General features: G+C 37.6%; 1 protein-coding gene across 2 annotated transcripts in view; it reads right to left on the bottom strand.

Annotated features, from left to right (window-relative positions):
* Nucleotides 1–21,643, bottom strand: part of zbtb10 (zinc finger and BTB domain containing 10) — a 59,869-nt gene extending 38,226 nt beyond the window's left edge. The window contains exon 1 of one of the 2 annotated variants that reach the window (XM_059013632.1): nucleotides 20,602–21,643. In XM_059013632.1, coding sequence (XP_058869615.1) covers nucleotides 20,602–21,348 — 747 coding nt within the window. In that variant the 5' untranslated portion in view covers nucleotides 21,349–21,643. The remainder of the gene's footprint in view (nucleotides 1–20,601) is intronic. The other variant, XM_059013623.1, reaches the window with a different exon arrangement.
* Between the last annotated feature and the right edge of the window lie 224 nt (nucleotides 21,644–21,867).

Below are 21,867 nucleotides of genomic sequence, written 5' to 3'. Positions count from 1 at the left end.
AATGGGATGCAGACATGCATATCCATGGAAATCTATTACACTGCAACAAAATTACCATAAAATACTTGCTTGTTTAAAAAAAAAAAAAAAAAAAAAAAAAAAAAACTGTTCTGGACTGTGATGGTTCCACGTCCCATCCCATACGAACTGTGTACTGTGCACATTATTCAGTTTGAAATGCCATCGGCATTAGAGCATTAGAGCACTAAACGAATAAACAAATGATTATTTTGCACAACCTAATTTGCCTTTAGTTGCTTTGGGGATTATCGTGGGTTGTAAAATTCACCTTGAGCGTTTATTAGTAAGAGTAAAATAAATAACTTTATAAATACTTACCATTCGGTGCAGTCTTGGGTATGGTCGGCACCATTTTGTGGACAGAGGCTAATATAACTTCAGGTTTACACCAAATGATGAAATGAGAGCACAAATTAATTTTTACCTACCGTATAGTTTCAAATAGCGGGACCCTTGGATGCATCCAACAGTGGTAGGGGAGGTAAAAATTTAATAAATTAATTTTAATTCTAGTTATGGTTTGAAGCAATAATTTTCATATGACCTGAATGTTTAATGTTTATAATATTGACTGAAATGAAAAATAAAGTAGATTTTGTATAATAAACCACTAATGGGTTTTAGTAATGTTGGTTGTCCCAGGGGAGGAGTTTTCCTAATGGGTGGCTCTGTACAGGGGTTCAGTCTGGGAACAGAGGAGGGATAGGTGGTGTCAGGTACAGCTTATAAGAAGAACATAAAAAGAACATAAGAAAGTTTACAAACGAGAGGAGGTCATTCGGCCCATCTTGCTCGTTTGGTTGTTAGTAGCTTATTGATCCCAGAATCTCATTAAGCAGCTTCTTGAATGATCCCAGGGTGTCAGCTTCAACAACATTACTGTTGACCATCACAATTCTCTGTGTAAAAAAGTGCCTCCTATTTTCTGTTCTGAATGCCCCTTTATCTAATCTCCATTTGTGACCCCTGGTCCTTGTTTCTTTTTTTAGGTCAAAAAAGTCCCCTGGGTCGACATTGTCTATACCTTTTAGGATTCTGAATGATTGAATCAGATCGCCGCGTAGTCTTCTTTGTTCAAGACTGAATAGATTAAATTCTTTTATCCTTTTAAAACCGGGATAATTCTGGTTGCTCTTCTTGGCACTCTTTCTAGAGCAGCAATATCGTTTTTGTAACGTGGTGACCAGAACTGAACACAATATTCTAGGTGAGGTCTTACTAATGCATTGTAAAGTTTTAACATTACTTCCCTTGATTTAAATACAACACTCATCACAATATTTCCGAGCATCTTGTTGGCCTTTTTTATAGCTTCCCCACATTGTCTAGATGAAGACATTTCTGAGTCAACATAAACTCCTAGGTCTTTTTCATAGTTCCCTTCTTCAATTTCACTATCTCCCATATGATATTTATAATGCACATTTTTTATTGCCTGCATGCAATACTTTACATTTTTCTCTATTAAATTTCATTTGCCATGTGTCTGCCCAGTTCTGAATGCTGTCTAGATCATTTTGAATGACCTTTGCTGCTGCAACTGTGTTTGCCACTCCTATTTTCATGTCGTCTGCAACGAGTTTGCTTACTATACCAGAATCTAAATCATTCATGTAGATTAGGAATAGCAGAGGACCTAATACTGATCCCTGTGGTACACCACTGGTTACCTCGCTCCATTTTGAGGTTTCTCCTCTAATCAGTACTTTCTGTTTTCTACATGTTAACCACTCCCTAATCCATGTGCATGCATTTCCTTGAATCCCTACTGCGTTCAGTTTGAGAATAAATCTAAATAAACCATGTCGTATGCTTTGCAATTATCCATTTTCATTGTTGCATCCTCAAAAAAGTCTAGTAGGTTGATCTCCCTTTCCTAAAACCATGCTGACTGTCTCCCAGGATATTGTTACCATATAGGTAATTTTCCATTTTGGATCTTATTATAGTTTCCATAAGTTTACATATAATAGAAGTCAGGCTTATTGGTCTGTAGTTACCTGGTTCGGTTTTGTCTCCCTTTTTGTGGATCGGTATTACGTTTGCTATTTTCCAGTCTGTCGGTACAACCCCTGTGTCAAGAGACTGTTGCATGATTAGTGGTTTGTAAATAACTTCTTTCATTTCTTTGAGTACTATTGGGAGGATCTCATCCGGCCCAGGGGATTTGTTTATTTTAAGAGCTCCCAGTCCCTTTAACACTTCTGCCTCTGCTATGCTAAAGTTATTTAAAACTGGATAGGAACAGGTCGACATGTGGGGCATGTTGTCCGTGTCCTCCTTTGTAAAAACCTGTGAAAAGTAATAATTTAATATATTTGATATTTTATTTTCTTCGTCTATGACTTTGTGTGGCAGGCTGGCTCGCAGTGGTGAGGTGTGGTGATGTCACAGACCAGGAAGTAACTGAATCAAAACAATGGATGGGCGGGTGAAGCTGAATGCTACGGCACTCAGCTGGATTTATTAAATAAACAAACCAAAAACAAAAGATTTAAACAATAACAAAACACAAAACAAAAAGGCAAAATGGCCAAACAAACAGAAACAAGTACATTTTTTAATATAGCAATTGTTCTTTTTATATTCTCCTCGCTCTCTCTCTCCGCTCTCCCGTACTCTCCTCTCTACACTCAACCCCACAGCACGGACAGCTGCAGGTTCTTATACTCTGGCCGAGGGGTTAACTAGCTGTTAATTATCTTATTACCCCTCGGCCACAGTCTGCACGCGTTTGGCACGCGGTTTTTTTTTTTTTCGTAGTCAGAATTGATAAAGTAATAATTATCTATTATGTGTTCATTTTTAGCATAGGTGAAAGCAGTGTTAACATTATAACAAAATCATCTCCATGGCAGATTAAATTAGCATTTTATAAATACTGAATAAACTTATCCTGTTAGGTTATTGTCTGATCTTATCAAATGGTAATGCTTTTAACAGTTATTTAATTTTACTTTTGGTCTATAAAATAAACTTCACACTTTAAATTGTATCCATGTTGTTTTGTACTGTAGGTATGTGTACTCTACTGTCCAATACGATTTGTATTGTGTACCTTGCACGCATCTACATGGGGCGGTACAAACCTCAGTCATCTATCGTGATGCTCTATTAGCAATGGTTTCCCGCTTTACAAAGTATACTAATAATGTACATGTTAAAAAAAAACAAAAACTAATACCAGTAATTATGTACGTGTTCACTCAGGGTTGGTCATATACTGCAGTGTAAGGTATCAGAAAAAACTAGTAGCAAATTTCTGGGTAGCAAAATGCTACCAAATATAGTTAACTTCGAGCCTTGATATGCCGTCTATATGAAAAACACTACACAACATTTTTAGGAAGTTCGGTACTGCAGACCTGTCAACTCTCCTGTATTCACCGGGAGTCTCCCGTATTTTGGACCCTTCTCCCGGACATCAGCCGGGACAGATTTTCTCCCATATTTTGCTCAAAACTGTAATGTTACTGAATGGTGCTGCACAGACCAGAACAATATAATGAGCAATATAGGGCAGTAGTGTGGAGTAGTGGTTAGGGCTCTGGAGGGTCGTGGGTTCAATCCCAGATGGGGGACACTGCTGCTGTACCCTTGAGCAAGGTACTTTACCTAGATTGCTCCAGTAAAAACCCAACTATATAAATGGGTAATTGTATGTAAAAACAATGTGAAATAATTAATAATGTGATATCTTGTAACAATTGTAAGTCGCCCTGGATAAGGGAGTCTGCTAAGAAATAAATAATAATAATAATAATAATAATAATAATAATAATAATAATGTGAGGGTCTGGAACCAACTCCCCAGTAATGTTGTTGAAGCTGACACCCTGGGATCCTTCAAGAAGCTGCTTGATTAGATTCTGGGATCAATAAGCTACTAACAACCAAACGAGAAAGATGGGCCGAAAGGCCTCCTCTCATTTGTAAACTTTCTTATGTTTGTAAACGTTCTTATGTTCTAATAATGCAGTATAATTTTTTTCTAGCTGCCGCGCTGTACCGTTGTGGATTTACCAATCACAGCCAAGTGTTGACAATATGTGCTTGACAGGAAAAATCATGAATGAAAATGTTGACTATGGAGGTGTCCGAGCTAGGGGTGGGATTTTCAAGAAATATATTGCTAAAGCATTACAATTTCAGAGTACTCAAGTACGCCAGACAATACTCTCCTGAACATACTAGTATACATAAACCTCCCAAACATTGCCTAAGGATGTCAGGACTGCCCGGTCCCTGACCACCTTCCGGCACCTCCTCAAGACACACCTCTTTAGACAACACCTGTAAAACTCAACTCTTCCCTTCTGGACAATATTATTATTATTTGTTTATTTAGCAGACGCTTTTATCCAAGGCGACGTACAGAGACTAGGGTGTGTGAACTATGCATCAGCTGCAGAGTCACTTACAACTACGTCTCACCCGAAAGATGGAGCACAAGGAGGTTAAGTGACTTGCTCAGGGTCACACAACGAGTCAGTGGCTGAGGTGGGATTTGAACCGGAGACCTCCTCGTTAAAAGCCCTTTTCTTTAACCACTGGACCACACAGCCTCCTATATAGCACTCTGCCTGTATTTAATACTGCACTTAACCCAATCTGTAGTATTTTGTATTTCACTTGCACTCGTATCTAACCCTGATGTAACCATCAACACTGTTATCTGCTCTTGAATTATCCCGATATCAAATCATACTGTGTTTTGTATTTGCTCTTATTAGGCCTGAAGTCACTGTATTTTGTATCTTGCTCTTAATTGTACTGTAATTCTTGATATGTATTTTATTTTGTATACAACTAAGTTACCCTGGGTAAGGGCGTCTATAATAATAATAATAATAATAATAATAATAATAATAATAATAATAATAATAATAATAAAGGGATGCACTGAATCCAAGTTTTTGGGATTCGGCCGAATACCGAATCCATCTCAAACGATTCGGCCAAATTCGAACCTACAAAAACTGTCAAGAAAACTGAAACTGTTGAATGAAAAACAGACTGGCAGCTACTAACAAGGGATGCGCACAAATAGTATTTTTATTACTGAATGAGATATCAGTTTGAAACTTAGACAATTTAACACTAGCTTCCTCCCCCCACAACAGAAACGTCAAAATACAGAAATGTTTACTTTACCTTTGCAAGAAAGGTGAGCTGCATCTTTGCCATAACCCACTATTTTCTTTAATGACGTTTAAACCTGTGTCGCCTGATCTGAGAGTAGGGTTGCCAACAGGATCCAGAATCTCAGGACACTTTAAGGAAAGTCAGGTTTTGTAACTCACCTCTCTAAACTGCAATGTATTCAGTAAAGTGAGTGTTAATCTTGCGAACTGTCACTAAATTAATTTAATAGTTTTACTTAATTCTTACCAAAAGCACACATCTGCCTGCAAGGATCGTTTCCATCAAATCAGACCTATAGTACTGCAGCTGATTGGCTTTGTGAGTCTCTGACTGGGTGGGACTGTGTGAAGCAAGAAATATTAAATAAATAAAAACTTAAATAAAAGCTGCCGCAAGGTTAAATGAAAGAGTGCAGGTGAGTGCAAAGTTATATATAATAATGGTGTTGCACTATTTTGATAGATATTATTTAATATAAAAAATTCAAGCAATATGATTTATCGTTACGAGGCTCTCCGGATAGAAATCGCCACCACAATTAAACAATTAAATACATTTACTAAAACTGCTCAAGCAATTCATACTCACTTTACATGTCGAATACATTGCAGTTTAGAGAGGCGAGTTAAAAAACCTGACCTGCCTTAAGTGTCCCGAGATTCTGGAGCCTGTTGACAACCCTTTCTGAGAGCTATAAGGAAAAAATTACCATGATGAGTGACCCGAATTTCCCTGCGAAATAAAACCCACGTTGATTTAAATGCACTGTGTGTAACACAAATCAAATAGGCTACGAAATAGTTTCAAAATTATTTTAATAAAACACAGCAGTTCCCAAATGGTTTGACTTGTATTGGCACATTACAATAACGTAAAATGTAATTTACTAAAGCATATTGTTCAACAACATCTTGCACATCTGACAGTTGTAAATTACAAAAAATATATATTTCTGTGCACTGATTTTTTTTTTTTTTTATCTCTGTATGACCTCTAGAACACATTTGACAGACAAAACAACAAAGCACAAAAGTTTACAGCAGTTTGCCTTTACTGTATATTACAGATTTACTGCATAATTTTACTCCATGAAAAGTGTGATGTGACTGTGCTGTTGCATATGCAGGTATGTTTGCATTCAGCAGCGATGTGACGTGTTTAGTGCGTGCGAGTTCAAACGTGTTCTTGTTATTAAATACAACAGTTACGTTCAATACCAGAGCTGTGTCTTTTATTTAAATAAGAACTGCACACATTGTAGGAATGTATTAAAATGGATGTGCTTCTGGGCGGATATAGGATTCGGTGTATTCGGAAGAATCCGAACCCTGCTCAAAAAGTAGGTATTCGGGCCGAATCCGAAACCGAATCCTGGATTCGGTGCATCCAGAATAATAATAATAATAATAATAATAATAATAATAATAATAATAATAATAATAATGCCAAACTTTGCACAAAGGACATGAGGGATCCTTTCCTACCCAGAGGTTTATGTTCTGTGGTGATGGGAGAACATCATATGAAACTGATCCTGCTCTGTTCAGTGGCCACAGCAGCCTTGGCAGTAGACCAAACTGAAAGTACCAGTGTTTCAGTTTGCCCGGTAAAGCGCTGATGTCTATGCTCTTCAACCCTTCCACTGCTTGTTGTCTAACTTCTCCCACATGAACTGTGTCCTTCAGATCCCCGTCGTACCATCTCCCAAGACTTTTCACTGGCTTCTCAGACACTGTTGGTATTGCCTCACCATTAATGTAACCTTTTATCTACTACTTTGCCTTGAATTATAGAGATGCTCCTTGATTTAGTGGGCTTGAATTGCATTCGTGCCCATTCAATGTTATTTGTTAATTTGCCCAATAACCGATTAGTGCAGGCTACTGTTGTAGTCATGGTTGTCATGTCATCCATGTATATATTTTTAGGTAAAAAACTGTTCTTATTTTTTTGCGGATTTGCATTCCAGTATGTTCAGTCCAAAATCCAGATACAGAGCAATGTGCAAAAAATGTTCCTTTGTTTAGAGATGCCATTTTATACAAAAATATAACAAACGTCAGAAAAAAAATGGTAGTCATTAACTCTCTTACCACATGGACTGGATATCGTACCACGGCTACTACAGCATGAACACAGAATGCGCCACTGAAGTGTCAATCTTTCTGTTGCACCAATTACAAATACTTCCTTTTTATAATTGCTCTCACATGAAGGTAGTATGCATGAATAGTTTTGAAATGTATTTAACTTATTTTCTTATAAGTGACATTTTTTGAGTACTTCAGTAATAAATTAAAGTGCCCGAGTAATGATTTTTGTTTCAAGTGCTCGAGTACTTGAACTCACCCTTCGTCCAAGCACCCTGAAGTGTTTGTAGGATTGGGACAACATTAAATCTCTGAAATGATAATTGCAGGATAAAGAAAAAAAAAATATTGCAATTATAATGGCGTTTTCTCATTTTGATTCTGCAGGTTATAAAAATATAAAATACAGTAGTCCCAGGCTAAACCGAGGACAGGTTACCTGGGATAATCAAGTGTAAAAAAACACACACACACATTATACTGTTCAATTTATTTTCAATGTATTTCTTTTTTCACTAAAACACAATTTCTGTAATGTGTTTTGTACACATTACACTAAGAATGACTGTACAGTATACAAATAGTAAAATCAAATGAATACCCAGTGCATTTTTTTTTTTACTTTAGCCTATAGGTAACTGTCAATAATAATGGTATCACACAAAATAAAGCCTTCTTGTACACATTACTGTAGAATTTAAAAGATTATTTTAAAGCTGAAACTAAAGGAATTTAGCACACTTTCCTTTTACCCTACTACTTAATAATTAAGGATACGATTTGGTCACAGAGGCCACGAAAATCATGAAAATCGTGAATTTGAACAAAAGTGTGAAATCTTGGAAATTAATGTAAAACCACATTTGGTTAGGCACTGCCTTTATTTCCTTTAAAATGCAGTAGGCTATGTCATGAACTGAAAATACAACTATGTGAGAATCTGTAAATTGTTTGGTTGTGTATGCACACAGCATTTACGTGTAGCTATGTAGGTCATGAGATTTGTATTTCGTAGCTGAGCGAGCATGTAAATGAACAGATCGGATGTAAAATAGAAAAAAAACACCCACAGAAAAAGGATGACTGTTTTTTTTTAAATGTAGTACTAAAGGCACAAAACAATTACATCCCAAAAGTAGACAAATCTAAATTTAAAACAAAAATTGCCAAAATGGTTTAATCGCTCAATTAAAAAAAAAAAAATTCAGCGAAAAAAGGCACTTTACAGAGCGTTTAAAAGGGAACAAAAACAATACACAGAAAGAGTACTTGGAACTGCAAACACAAGTCAAAAAGGAAGTTAGAAAGGCCAAGAGAGAAATAGAAATTAACATTGCTAAGGGGGCTAAAACCAATTCCAAAATGTTTTTCCAATATTATAACAGCAAGAGAACATTCAAAGAGGACGTTAAATGTCTAAGAAATACAAATGGCAAAATCATAGACGAAGAAAAAAAAATAGCAAATATATTAAATGATTACTTTTCACAAGTTTTTACAAAGGAGGACATGGACAACATGCCCCACATGTCGACCTGTTCCTATCCAGTTTTAAATAACTTTAGCATAACAGAGGCAGATGAGATTCTCCCAATAGTACTCAAAGAAATGAAAAGTTATTTACAAACCGCTAACCAAGATCATGCAACAGTCTCGACACAGGGGTTGTACCGACAGACTGGAGAATTGCATACGTAATACCGATCCACAAAAAGGGAGACAAAACCGAACCAGGTAACTATAGACCAATAAGCCTGACTTCTATTATATGTAAACTTATGAAAACTATAATAAGATCCAAAATGGAAAATGACCTACAGTGCCGTGAAAAAGTATTTGCCCCGTCTGATTTTCTGCATTTTTCACATTGTATTTGGTCAGATTTTTTTGTGGGTTGTAGTAGTATGTAGAGGGAGTCTGATAGAAAAAATGACACCAAAGTTTGGTGCTTCTTTCATTTGTTTGGTGTGCAAGGTAATCAAACATGCAATCTTCAGGTGTGAAAAAGTTATTGCGCCCCCCCCCCCCCCCCCCCCCCCCCCCCCCCCCCCAGTTAACTCAACCCAATTAAAGGGATAATTAGGATCAGCTGTTTGAGTACTTTGGTTAACAACCAGGCCTGATTTGGGCCAGCCCTGCCCAATATAAATCTGACTAACTTTGGCCCTAACCATCAGAGTGAAGTTGTCAGCACACAGGTTCTAGAGGCACATCATGCCATGAACAAAAGAAATTCCTGAAGACCTCCTGAAAAAAGTTGTTCATCCCTATCAGTCTGGAAAGGATTACAACGCCATTTCTAAGGCTCTGGGGCTCCACCGAACCACAGTCAGAGCCATATTCAAATGGAGAAAGTTTGGGACAGTAGTGAATCTTCCCAGGAGTGGCCGTCCTGCCAAAGTCTCTCCAAGAGCAAGGCGTAAAATCGTCCAGGAAGTCACAAAGAACCCTAGAACAACATCCAGGGATCTGCAGGCCTCTCTTGCCTCGGCTAAGGTCAGTGTTCATGGCAGAGTAGCAAGGCTGAAACCATTGCTCACTAAGAAGAACATGAATGCTCGTCTCAAGTTTGCCAAAAAGCACCTGGATGATCCTCAAGAGTTCTGGAACAATGTTCTATGGACAGATGAGTCAAAAGTGGAACTTTTTGGCCGACATGGGCCCGTTATGTCTGGCGAGAACCAAACACTGCATTCCACAGTAAGAACCTCATACCAACGGTCAAGCATGGTGGTGGTAGTGTCATGGTTTGGGGATGCTTTAATGCATCAGGACCTGGACGCCTTATGACAAGCATATGACATGGTTTATTTAGATTTCCAGTAAGCTTTTGACAAAGTCCTGCATAAAAGATTAATCCTCAAACTGAACGCAGTGGGGATTCAAGGAAATGCATGCACTTGGATTAGGGAGTGGTTAACAGGTAGAAAACTGGACAAACCTCAAAATGGAGCGAGGTAACCAGTGGTGTACCACAGGGATCAGTATTAGGTCATCTGCTATTCCTAATCTACATTAAAGATTTAGATTCTGAAGAAGAGCAACCAAAATTATCCCGGGTTTAAAAGGCATGTCGTATGCAGACAGGCTAAAAGAATTGAATCTATTCAGTCTTGAACAAAGAAGACTATGCAGTGATCTGATTCAAACATTCAAAATCCTAAAAGGTATAGACAATGTCGACCCAGGGGACTTTTTCAACCTGAAAAAAGAAACAAGGACCAGGGGTCACAAATGGAGATTAGATAAAGGGGCATTCAGAACAGAAAATAGGAGGCACTTTTTTACACAGATAATTGTGAGGGTCTGGAACCAACTCCCCAGTAATGTTGTTGAAGCTGACACCCTGGGATCCTTCAAGAAGCTGCTTGATGAGATTCTGGGATCAATAAGCTACTAACAACCAAACGAGCAAGATGGGCTGAATGGCCTCCTCTCGTTTGTAAACTTTCTTATGTTCTTATGTTACGATGACAAAACGCATCATATCTCAGCCATCCAACCAGCAAACTTGTTTTTTTTTAAATTTATTTATTTATTTATTTTTTTAAGCGTGGGTTATAGCCAGGACTACTGGGCATATAATGATACCATTGGTTTAGGGCTAGGATGGGCGGGACATATATTATTTTGATTCTGCCAGCGCCATTACGACTGAGTGCACAGCAGATCTGAGGTCCAGTATCTCTGGTTTTACAATTCCAAGAGTGCTAATCTACACTCTTGGAATAAGCCATATTGTTGCTGGTTTTTTTTTTTTTCAACTTTATATTAGTTTTTTTGTGCGGAGTACATCTGCAGTGTTTTTTGTTTTTTTTTCACTGCGTCATGTCCGTGTGTGTGCGTGCTTGCGTGCATGCTTGCTTGCTGGGCAGAGCTAACTTTTATAACTACTGTACCATCACATTAAAAAAATTATGTAAAGAACAAATACATTATTTAGCTGTAGTCATTATTATTATTATTATTATTATTATTATTATTATTATTATTATTTAGCCATACATTTTATTATTAGTTTACGGAGTGTGTGTGAACAGAGACATTATTTAGCCATGTACTGTATTTTAAGAACATAAGAAAGTTTACAAAAGTTTACCTGTTAATTGTTCTTTTGTTTAATTTAACTGTTTTATTATTTAATTATCCCCTGCACCTGGGCAGTAATTGAGAATTGCGACCAGGTGCAGGGTATTTAAGAGGAGCAGTCAGTCTGCTCAAGGCTGTTGAGTAGAAGGAGGCAGAAGAGGTGCTCTGTCTCCGAGCAGTCAGAAAAGAAGCAAGTGCTGTGTTAGAGTATGTTCTGTGGTGACAGGTAAACGGCATAGCCGTCCTGCAAGTTAGTCAGGGAAATTACCTGTATAGTAAGTGCTCCAAACCGGAGTTAGATGTTTGTTTATTTTGTGTTTGTTTTGGTGTGTAATTACAAATAGCACAACCGCGCTTAAAAACTCTATTTCTCTGTGCTGGGTCGTAATGTTAAAGGGGCACGACCCCGTGAGTGGTGGAATCTTTTCACTATATATATATATATATATATATATTACACAGTGCCTTGCACTATAACACTTGAATGTATTTGTATTTGTATTTGCTTGCAATTGTAAGTCGTCCTGGATAAGGGCGTCTGCTAATAAATAAATAATAATAATAATAATAATAATAATAATAAAGTATTCAGACCCCTGACCAATTCTCTCATATTACTGAATTACAAATGGTACACTGAAATTTTGTTCTGTTTGATATTTTATTTTATAACACTGAAACTCAAAATCAATTATTGTAAGGTGACATTGGTTTTATGTTGGGAAATATTTTTAAGAAAAATAAAAAACTGAAATATCTTACTTGCATAAGTATTCAACCCCTGTGCTATGGAAGCTCCCAGTCCACACCGATGAAAGAAATTGCCCTAACGAGGACACAATTACCTTATCATGGTGAGGTTCCCCACAAAAAGTTAATAAAACATTAAAAATATTATCGTCTTACCTTAAGTCTTGACAGCAACCTTGATTAGAGGAAAAAAAAAAAACTCCAAAACGGGGAACACAAAAATAACTATTTACAAGTCCAACATAACAAAGTCTGTGCCCTCTCCAGAGCTTATTTTCTGTTTTTATTCAGAAATATTATGGCATCCACATTCTCCGGTTTCAAAGAAGAATGGAGTTTGTTCACAAGCATCCCTGCTTTGCTGAACACACGCTCGCTCGGGACCGATGTTGCAGGGATACTTAACATGCTCTTTGCCAAGGCTGCTAGGTTGGGAAAGCGTGTCTGGTTATTTTTCCATGTTTAATGGAGTTTCAGATGCATCATCATCTCTTGTTGGATTAAGGTTTCCTTGGAAGTAGTGTGTGTTTGTTGCCGTCCACGAAGTAACAATTCCATTGCTGTTCGGTCTTCGTTTTCTTTTTAGCAGGTAAGTCCTCTGTGCTGCACTCACTTGTACAGGCACGATTTCCATCATTTTTGAGGTTGTCCTCCACCAGCCTCACTCGTTTGGAAGACAGTGCTTCAGACACGTGGGCTTTGGCCTGTTCAGATAGGAAATCCAGATGGCGAAATCGTGGGGTCAAGAAATGACACAAAAAGTAGCGGCATAACCTCATTACTTGGGTCATTCAGCTGATGTAAACAAAATCGCTGAGAAATTACACACTAGCTTATCTCTCAAACTCCATGTAACTGGAATTAGCAAATCAGTTAAATTTGAAGATGACAGTGTCTCCTCTTCATCAGGAACTTCAGGTCAGTCTGTGCCGTAATGTTTTCCTCTGTACTCAAAAGTACTGTGGCCAGTTCGAATGGCTGTAGTAGAGGTAGTATCTCAGCCATTAGCTTCCACTGCTCAGTCGTGAGATCTAAAGTAGCTGTGTCAGACTTTTTGGTCAAATCTGGGTTTGACAAAACGGCAATAACTGGCTATTTTAATTCAAGAAGCCATTCAGACATATAATAAACCATGTTCCACCTTGTTTGTACGTCCTGTATTAACTTGAGTGGTGCTTTTTCTGTTTGTTTACTATTTAAAGCACTTGTTGCCATCTCACTCTTAAAAATGTGCAACCAGTCTCCTTGCTGCTGCCACCACTAACGTATGGACTTGTCATACATCCTCCAAGCTTTTCTGAATGCAGAGATTTGTATTGTGCCCTGCACAGCTCACACTTGCCATGCTACCAAAAAAAACATTGCTCTGCACACATTGGCCGCATTGATATGAACACAAGCTATTACTTTTGTAGCCACTTCAAACTCTGTGTTTATCTAATTGATCGATTCTGCTAAATTCACAGCTGTGTGTGTCTCATGTAATTTTCGTGTCGCTTATACTTTTGACTCGAGTTCAAGTTTTGCTTATGTAATGGAAGGTGACTTAAAAACGCTTCTTGTGTCATGCTTGTCCATACATCGGTAGTGATGGACATTGAATTATACTCCTGACTTAAATCCTGTCTAAGCTTTTCCTTTGCACGTTAGTAATCCAGAGTAATGAATTTGGAGATTGTCTTTTGACAGGGCATTTCACAGCCCTGAGCAAGATTCGCAATCAGATTTTTAAACGCAGCTCCCTCTACTATACTGACAGGTCTGATATCTTGTGTGACAATATCCACTATGAGGCCTGTTATTTCTTTTGCTCTTACGCTTTATTTCCAAAATAAGCTGTCACTGAAGGTGTTGCTTCCTTTTGTTTTTTACTTGTGTTCACGCTGTCGTATTTTGTCGGGTGCTGTCTTACTAAATGATCCCGCAGGTTGGTGGTATTGCCACAGAAGCTCATTAAAACTCCACAAACAGCGCATTTTACCTTTCCAGTTTGTTCTTTTGTAAAAAAAAAAAAAAAAAACTTCCAAAACATCCGACAGCATTATTTAAAATTCAATTAAATTCACAATTTAACAAGCACAATCTGATCCTGAAATGCAGCCTACCTTTAGTCTCTTCTCTAGGTTTTTTTTTTTTTTTTTTTTTTGTCACGCTTATTACTCTGAAAACGTACATGCTGCGTAGTGGGCTGGGAGTTTTTTTGTATTATTATTATTATTTAAAGGAACCAAAGGAAAGGAATAAGAGTGTAGATTTAAATGTTGCCAGTCCTAATAAAAAAAAAACAGTCCTATTAATGAACTGAGATCAATTTTTTTTTTTTCCAACCATCGATGGTTATTCCAATGATTCAACTGACCAATAGATCGATGCATTGGCCCAGCCCTATTTTTTACCGATTTTATCCCTGCTGTAATATATGTAAATAAACTCTGAAATATTCCTGGGAATTTTTTTTAAAAGATAAAAACAAAAAATGCAGACCACTACGTATACTGAAACTATAGGGCTGATATTTGGCTTGCTGTAAGTAAAAAAAAAAGCCACAGTAAAATGATCTCATACTTTCATATGAGAGAAGGTGTACAACACCTCTGCAGTGAAATTAGTGCAGTCCAGTGGAAGGTTTTTGTACTACTGTAGGTGCAAATCTGCATAAATAGCATATAATGACTATAGGGCTGATATTGGGCTTACTGTAAGTAAAAAAAAAAACTACAGTAAAATGATCTCATACTTTGACATATGCGAGCGGGACATGTGTACAACACATCTGCAGTGAAATTAGTGAGGTCCAATGGAAAGTTTTTTTTTAATACTGTAGGTGCCAATCTGCATGAATAGCACATAATGGCTATAGGGCTGATATTGGGCAACTTATAACTTACCCCAGTGACACACACAACATGAATATAGTTGTTGCTTGGACATATCAAAATACTGTATTGTAAATATATATTTAGTTTACATTTAAATCTATTAATGTTACACATGGTTTATTCTTTAACTCCTAATAATAAGCATTATAGTTTAACCAGCTTGGTTGTTTTACAATTATAATATATTCATTTAAAAGTAAAAGCATGTGTTCACTCACTCACAGATAGATTTACAAAAGAAAGTACAAATGGAGATTCTACAGAAGTGACTGGAAAGTTCTTGAATTTGCAGTTTGTTTATTTGAGTTCACACAGGAATAGTGATCAAGTGGGAACTCTCAAATATTTTCAGTGTTTTTATTTTATATTTTACAAAAGCAGACTCTGAAAAGTTGTCTTTGCAGACTGATTGTCTACAAATATTCCATAAACTCTCACAGGTTATTCCACGTTGGCCAACTGTGTAACTAAATATATAAATAATATGCCATATGTATAATGCATTATGTTGTTGCTTTTTATATTTTATGTATTTTGTTTAATGTTTTATACTGTAAATAGCTTAATTTGCATAAAAATATCCTCATGATTTCTAGATCATTACATTTAAGTATTATAGTCTCTAAGTGTGCTGAGTTATGCCAGTCTCTGCAGTGCTTCAAGTATTACTGTTATTATTATTATCATATGGGTTAAACTTTTGATAATACTGTGAAATGTTATATATACACAAGATAAGCTAATTAACAGAAATATAATTATAAGTCGCCCTGGATAAGGGCATCTGCTAATAAATAAATAATAATAATAAAAATAATATGTTGTGCAGCAAAAAGTTCAATAGTTAACAATAAAGGAGTGTTTATTCCAGTCTCCTACTGCTAATGATGTGTAATGCCCAGGGACAAAAAAACCCTGAAAACAGCCTTCTGCAGCTGGATTCTCTGTTACACCTATTCTCGACTGGCCAATGGCCTCCTCTCGTTTGTAAACTTTCTTATGACATAGTCCAGTTACATGAGGAAGAGGAAATGCCTAATAATTCTCAGTAATATACATATATTTTACATTCTAACTTTGCTTTAATAATTTACATTTTCATAATCGCATGTGTTTGAGCTATGTAATAAGAAATTTAGGTTTTTATTAGATTGTTTATTTATTGACCCGAGTCCCCTATTTTTGTTTCAAAATTATTCATTAAGTGTCAAGAGGACGGACACTAGGTAATGGTTCAATTACTTTTTTAACTGAAAAAAAAGAAAAAAATAACAAGTTATTTTTTTTTTCTCTGTGGGATATGGTCTGCAACACAAGAACATAAGAACATAAGAAAAGTTTACAAATGAGAGGAGGCCATTCAGCCCATCTTGCTCGTTTGGTTGTTAGTAGCTTATTGATCCCAGAATCTCATCAAGCAGCTTCTTGAAGGATCCCATGGTGTCAGCTTCAACAACATTACTGGGGAGTTGGTTCCAGACCCTCACAATTCTCTGTGTAAAAAAGTGCCTATTTTCTGTTCTGAATGCCCCTTTATCTAATCTTCATGTGTGACCCCTGGTCTATACCTTTTAGAATTTTGAATGCTTGAATCAGATCGCCGCGTAGTCTTCTTTGTTCAAGACTGAATAGATTCAATTCTTTTAGCCTGTCTGCATACGACATGCCTTTTAAACCCGGGATAGTTCTGGTTGCTCTTCTTTGCACTCTTTCTAGAGCAGCAATATCCTTTTTGTAACAAGGTGACCAGAACTGAACACAATATTCTAGGTGAGGTCTTACTAATGCATTGTAAAGTTTTAACATTACTTCCCTTGATTTAAATTCAACACTTCTCACAATATATCCAAGCATCTTGTTGGCCTTTTTTTATAGCTTCCCCACATTGTCTAGATGAAGACATTTCTGAGTCAACATAAACTCCTAGGTCTTTTTCATAGATTCCTTCTTCAATTTCAGTATCTTCCATATGATATTTATAATGCACATTTGTATTGCCTGAGTGCAATACTTTACACTTTTCTCTATTAAATGTCATTTGCCATTTGTCTGCCCAGTTCTGAATGCTGTCTAGACCATTTTGAATGACCTTTGCTGCTGCAACTGTGTTTGCCACTCCTCCTATTTTTGTGTTGTCAGCAAATTTAACAAGTTTGCTTACAATACCGGAATCTAAATCATTAATGTAGATTAGGAATAGCAGAGGACCTACTACTGATCCCTGTGGTACTCCACTGGTTACCTCACTCCATTTTGAGGTTTCTCCTCTAATCAGTACTTTCTGTTTTCTACATGTTAACTACTTCCTAATCCACGTGCATGCATTTCCTTGAATCCCTACTGCGTTCAGTTTGAGAATTAATCTTTTATGCGGGACTTTGTCAAAAGCTGTCTGGAAATCTAAATAAACCATGTCGTATGCTTTGCAATTATCCATTGTCGATGTTGCATCCTCCAAAAAATCAAGCAGGTTAGTTAGACACGATCTCCCTTTCCTAAAACCATGCTGACTGTCTCCCAGGATATGGTTACCATATAGGTAATTTTCCATTTCAGATCTTATTATAGTTTCTATAAGTTTACATATAATAGAAGTCAGGTTTATTGGTCTGTAGTTACCTGGTTCGGTTTTGTCTCCCTTTTTGTGGATCGGTATTACGTTTGCAATTGTCCAGTCTGTTGGTACAACCCCTGTGTCAAAAGACTGTTGCATGATCTTGGTTAGCGGTTTGTAAATAACTTTTCATTTCTCTGAGTAGAGGCGGTACCTTGGCCATTAGCTTCCACTGCTCAGTAGTTCTAAAGTAGCATCTAAAGTAGCGGCATCAGACCTTTGTCAAATCAGAGTTTGACAAAACTGCAGTTACTGGCCACTTCAACTCAAGCAGACGGTCAAAACATATACTGTGTTCCATCTTGTTTGCACATCCTGTATTAACTTTAGTGGCGCATTTACTGTGTTCAGCATTACTGTTTGTTTTCTATTTAAAGCACTCGTTGCCAGCTCGCTTTTTTTAAAATGTGCAACCAGTCTTCTTGCTGTTCCCACTAATGTGTGTATGGCTCGAACATCCTCCAAACTGTTCTGAATGCATAGGTTTATACTGTGCCCTGCACACCGCACACTTGCCACGCCATTAAAAAGTGCCCCAGTATGACCATTTACCTGCGTAAATAAAGGCATTGCTCTGCAAATGTTTCAACAGGGAATTGCATAGCCCAGAGCAAGAGTCGCTATCAGATTTTTAAATGCAGCTCCCTCCACGGTGTATCAATATCCACTATCAGGTCTTATTTCTTTTGCTTTTGGCTCGATTTTCTTTCCACAATACGATGCCACTGTAGTAGTTATTTTGTTTTTTAGTACTCATTGTCATATTTCGTTGGATGGAGCCTCACTAAATGGTCCTGCAGGTTTGTGGTATTACTGGAGAAGCTCAGCAAAGTTTCACAAATGCCGCATTTTACCTTTCCATTTTGTTCTTTAGAAAAAAAAAAAATTCCAAAAACGTCTGACGGCATTAGTAATTTTTAAATGTTAAAATTTAACCATTGTTAATCACCGAAAAAGCGGACCACTGAAGGTCAGTCAAAATACAGTCCTTTTTCTCCTCAAAAGGGGAGAAAAGTACAAGGGTTGACGAGGGGGGAGACTGAAGTAAGTCACTCGCCTGCAGCAGCGACCGCAAGTGAAAATGTCTCTGCTGAAGACATGCAGTCAACCAGCAGCTGCGGAGCTATTTATGGAGTCAAAACTATTGCCAAAACTATCCAGCCATTGTTTGTCATTTCATTAATTGGTCAATTTGTCCAGCAATTCGTCCATAAATTTGTCAATTCATACAGTAATTCATAAACGTATTTGTTAATTCATCTAAATTCATTAATTAATTTGTCAATTCATTAATACAAAAAGCTGTACAGACCTGCAAATTTCCAATCAACCAGACTAACTTCCCTGCAAACTTCCCAACAAATAGACAAACTTCCACTGTCAATCTCGCACTGTGCCGAAAACACTGCAACCTTTCTAGCCAATGGGAGCACAAACTAATATTTTAACCAATGAAAATCCAGCCTCACTCAAAACTGCTTCAGTCAATAATATTGCAGTTTATTAGAAGGGCGTTTCAAAAGATATTCTATTTAACAAGATACTCGACTCCGCTGATTTTCAATGGAGACTTCCGTCTCACTGCGCGCAAAGCATTGTGGTATATACATTTCTAACAGATGTGACAGCAGTCGTCATGGAAACGAGTTCAGAACCTGAACACTGCGGATTTAAACATACATGAATGTGGACAGGTATATCGCACCTGTATCGGTACTGTACCAGTATTGAAAAGTCAGATAGGTCAGAAAGTGGTTTCGTACAGGTATATAGTCAATATCCCGAAACAAACTGTGCTAGTATCTTACCGATACAAGTGTGAACAGGGCTTTAGATGCACACTCATAAAACAAACAATATAAGCCTTATCAAATCACCAAATTCTAACCTATTACCCTATCATTAATTGCATTGTGTAATAAATTCATTTTGCAGCTTTCACATTGATTCAGCACCCCACATTGTTCTACTTTATTAGTGAAATGTAAAAATGCTCCTTCTTATAATGTGTAGTAAAAGACCAAATACGTGAATATGTAATGCAATATTGTTTAATACCAGACAACATAGTATTTTGTTATTGTTAAAATGACACAAAAAAAAATGTAGTAGTAAAACAAACACACAATAAACGCTATTTGTGTAGGTTAAAAATAAGAATTAACCAAAATCGGGTCTCTAAACCAAAAAAAAAAAAAACATTTACACTGATGCTAGTTTGTAAAATCAAGCAATTGTCATAATGACAAGCGCAGACGCACAACACTCATCACTTATGAGAATCTACCAAGATATTTTCTTTGTATTAACACTATATGACAAACTTACTGAACTATACAATAAAATATTAACGCTGAAAGATTTAATACCAGTTGTGTTAACCAACATATGACTAAAGCAATTAGATGTTAACAGGGTTATACCACTTTCCCAAATTGCGTCTATAAAAATAACTCGTCAGTAGTGCAATACCTCAATGTAACACTGTTTACATGTGCTCGGCTATACAAATCTAATGTTCCAAATCCACCCTCTTCTATTATTCACTTGCATTTAGAAAGTATATTTGCAGTTTTTAAATCTGCATTGCACGAGAGGTTACTCAGTACTACATGCAATAGAAAATTCATTAACAAGCAAGTAGAAAACACTGCAAAGCTCATAATAAAAGCATTCTGACATGTCGCCTTTTATCACTCTGATGATCTAAAGGGGAATTTTAATAAAACTGTACATTAAACATCGATATCTACTAAATGTCAGTATAGCTTTTTACGTTCTAATCTAAAACATCAAAAGACCAATTAAGGGTATTGTGCTGTGTAAAATTAAGGGTATATAAGCTGTGTAATAAAAATATTAAAAACGCTTTCCGCTGTAAACATCGTTTCTTAGTGATACATTAATCAATGTTAAAAAATACATTCTGCTGGTTATTGCCTTCATAGCATTAGTCGTGTGGTACAAATCAGTAAACATCATTTTACAACGTATTCTACAAATCAACACTTACCTGTTTTGACGGATCATTCTTCCTATGATCAGCGGACAGGTGATGTCTAAGGAGCAAGGCCCTTTTATAATTCCGGCTTCCCTTGGCCAGCTCATCATTACAGCTGCTCCCTGTGTTGTGACACCAAGAGCAGGCCATGAGACCCGTCTCTTGGCAAAAATGTAGCCAGGGGAACTCCTGTAGCCAGGAACCCTGAAACAGACAGTGCTTTTGGAGAAGGGTCTGAGGTCTCATCTCTAACCCCGATTTCCTGCCCACAGTTTCCTCCCCATCTACCCTGTTAGACCCTTCTCGATCGTCCTCCCCTAGTACTGTGTTACCGCTACCTGAACCGACCCCGTCTACATCATCTAAGCCATTCCCAGCTCCCCAGCTGCCTCCTTCCCCTTGACTATCATCGCCACCTTCTAAAGACAGCCTGCCGTCACCGCTTATGATGCCAACCCCTTCATCAACCCCATTCCCAGCTTCCCAATTGCCCCCTTCCGCCTCATCTTCTTCAGCTTCAGGCCCAGTGCTACCGCTGATCGATACCCCGTCCTCCACTCCCTCCAGCGCCGATATTTTTTCTTCCTGGTCCACTTCCTCGTCCTGTTCTGGTCTATTCCCGTTTAAATTCCGTTCTTGCCAGACCTGGGCCTCCCCGCTGTTACTGTTGCTACTGCTGATGCCACTGGCACTGCAGCCGGTTGCAGCTAATCCACCACCTCGGAAAGCCAGCGACCTGCGGTTTCTTTCTCCGGACATTTCCTAATAAATTAGAATCTACACTTTCTTTACAAATTCCCTTTAGACTAATATGTATATATTTAAAATTAATTATATATTTCTTATTCTGAATGTATTTTGTGTTTTGGACTCCTGGATAAAGTATGCAGGTTATGCGGAAATAAATAAAGGTTTTAAACGCATAATCAACTTCTGGGTTCTGCTCTCGGCGTCCGCGCAGGCCCTACAGAGGTCGAATGGCAACGACTTTCCCCAGAATGCAAAGCGGTCAGAGGGAGGGGGATGAGGGGGCTCGCCAAAAGGAAGACGAGGGTGCAGCTGACTGCACGGGGTCTTTGTGTTTATAGTTGAAGCTGCGTCCATTTCTCCGTGGTTTGTTTTTCCGTGTAAACTTAAAACTGAAGTGTAAGGCCTCACTCCCAGTTTTTGCCTTGGCTTTGATCCAAGCATCCATAACCAACGGAGTTTCCAAAGCATCCATGTAGCTGAACTACCTACCACTGTTTATGTGCTCAGTTAGTTGTGGAAGTACTTTTA

Source organism: Acipenser ruthenus, chromosome 3, assembly GCF_902713425.1.
Source record: "Acipenser ruthenus chromosome 3, fAciRut3.2 maternal haplotype, whole genome shotgun sequence".
NCBI classification, from domain to species: domain Eukaryota; kingdom Metazoa; phylum Chordata; class Actinopteri; order Acipenseriformes; family Acipenseridae; genus Acipenser; species Acipenser ruthenus.
The sequence above is the reverse complement of the archived record's forward strand: the minus strand, read 5'-3'. Positions and strand labels throughout refer to the sequence as shown.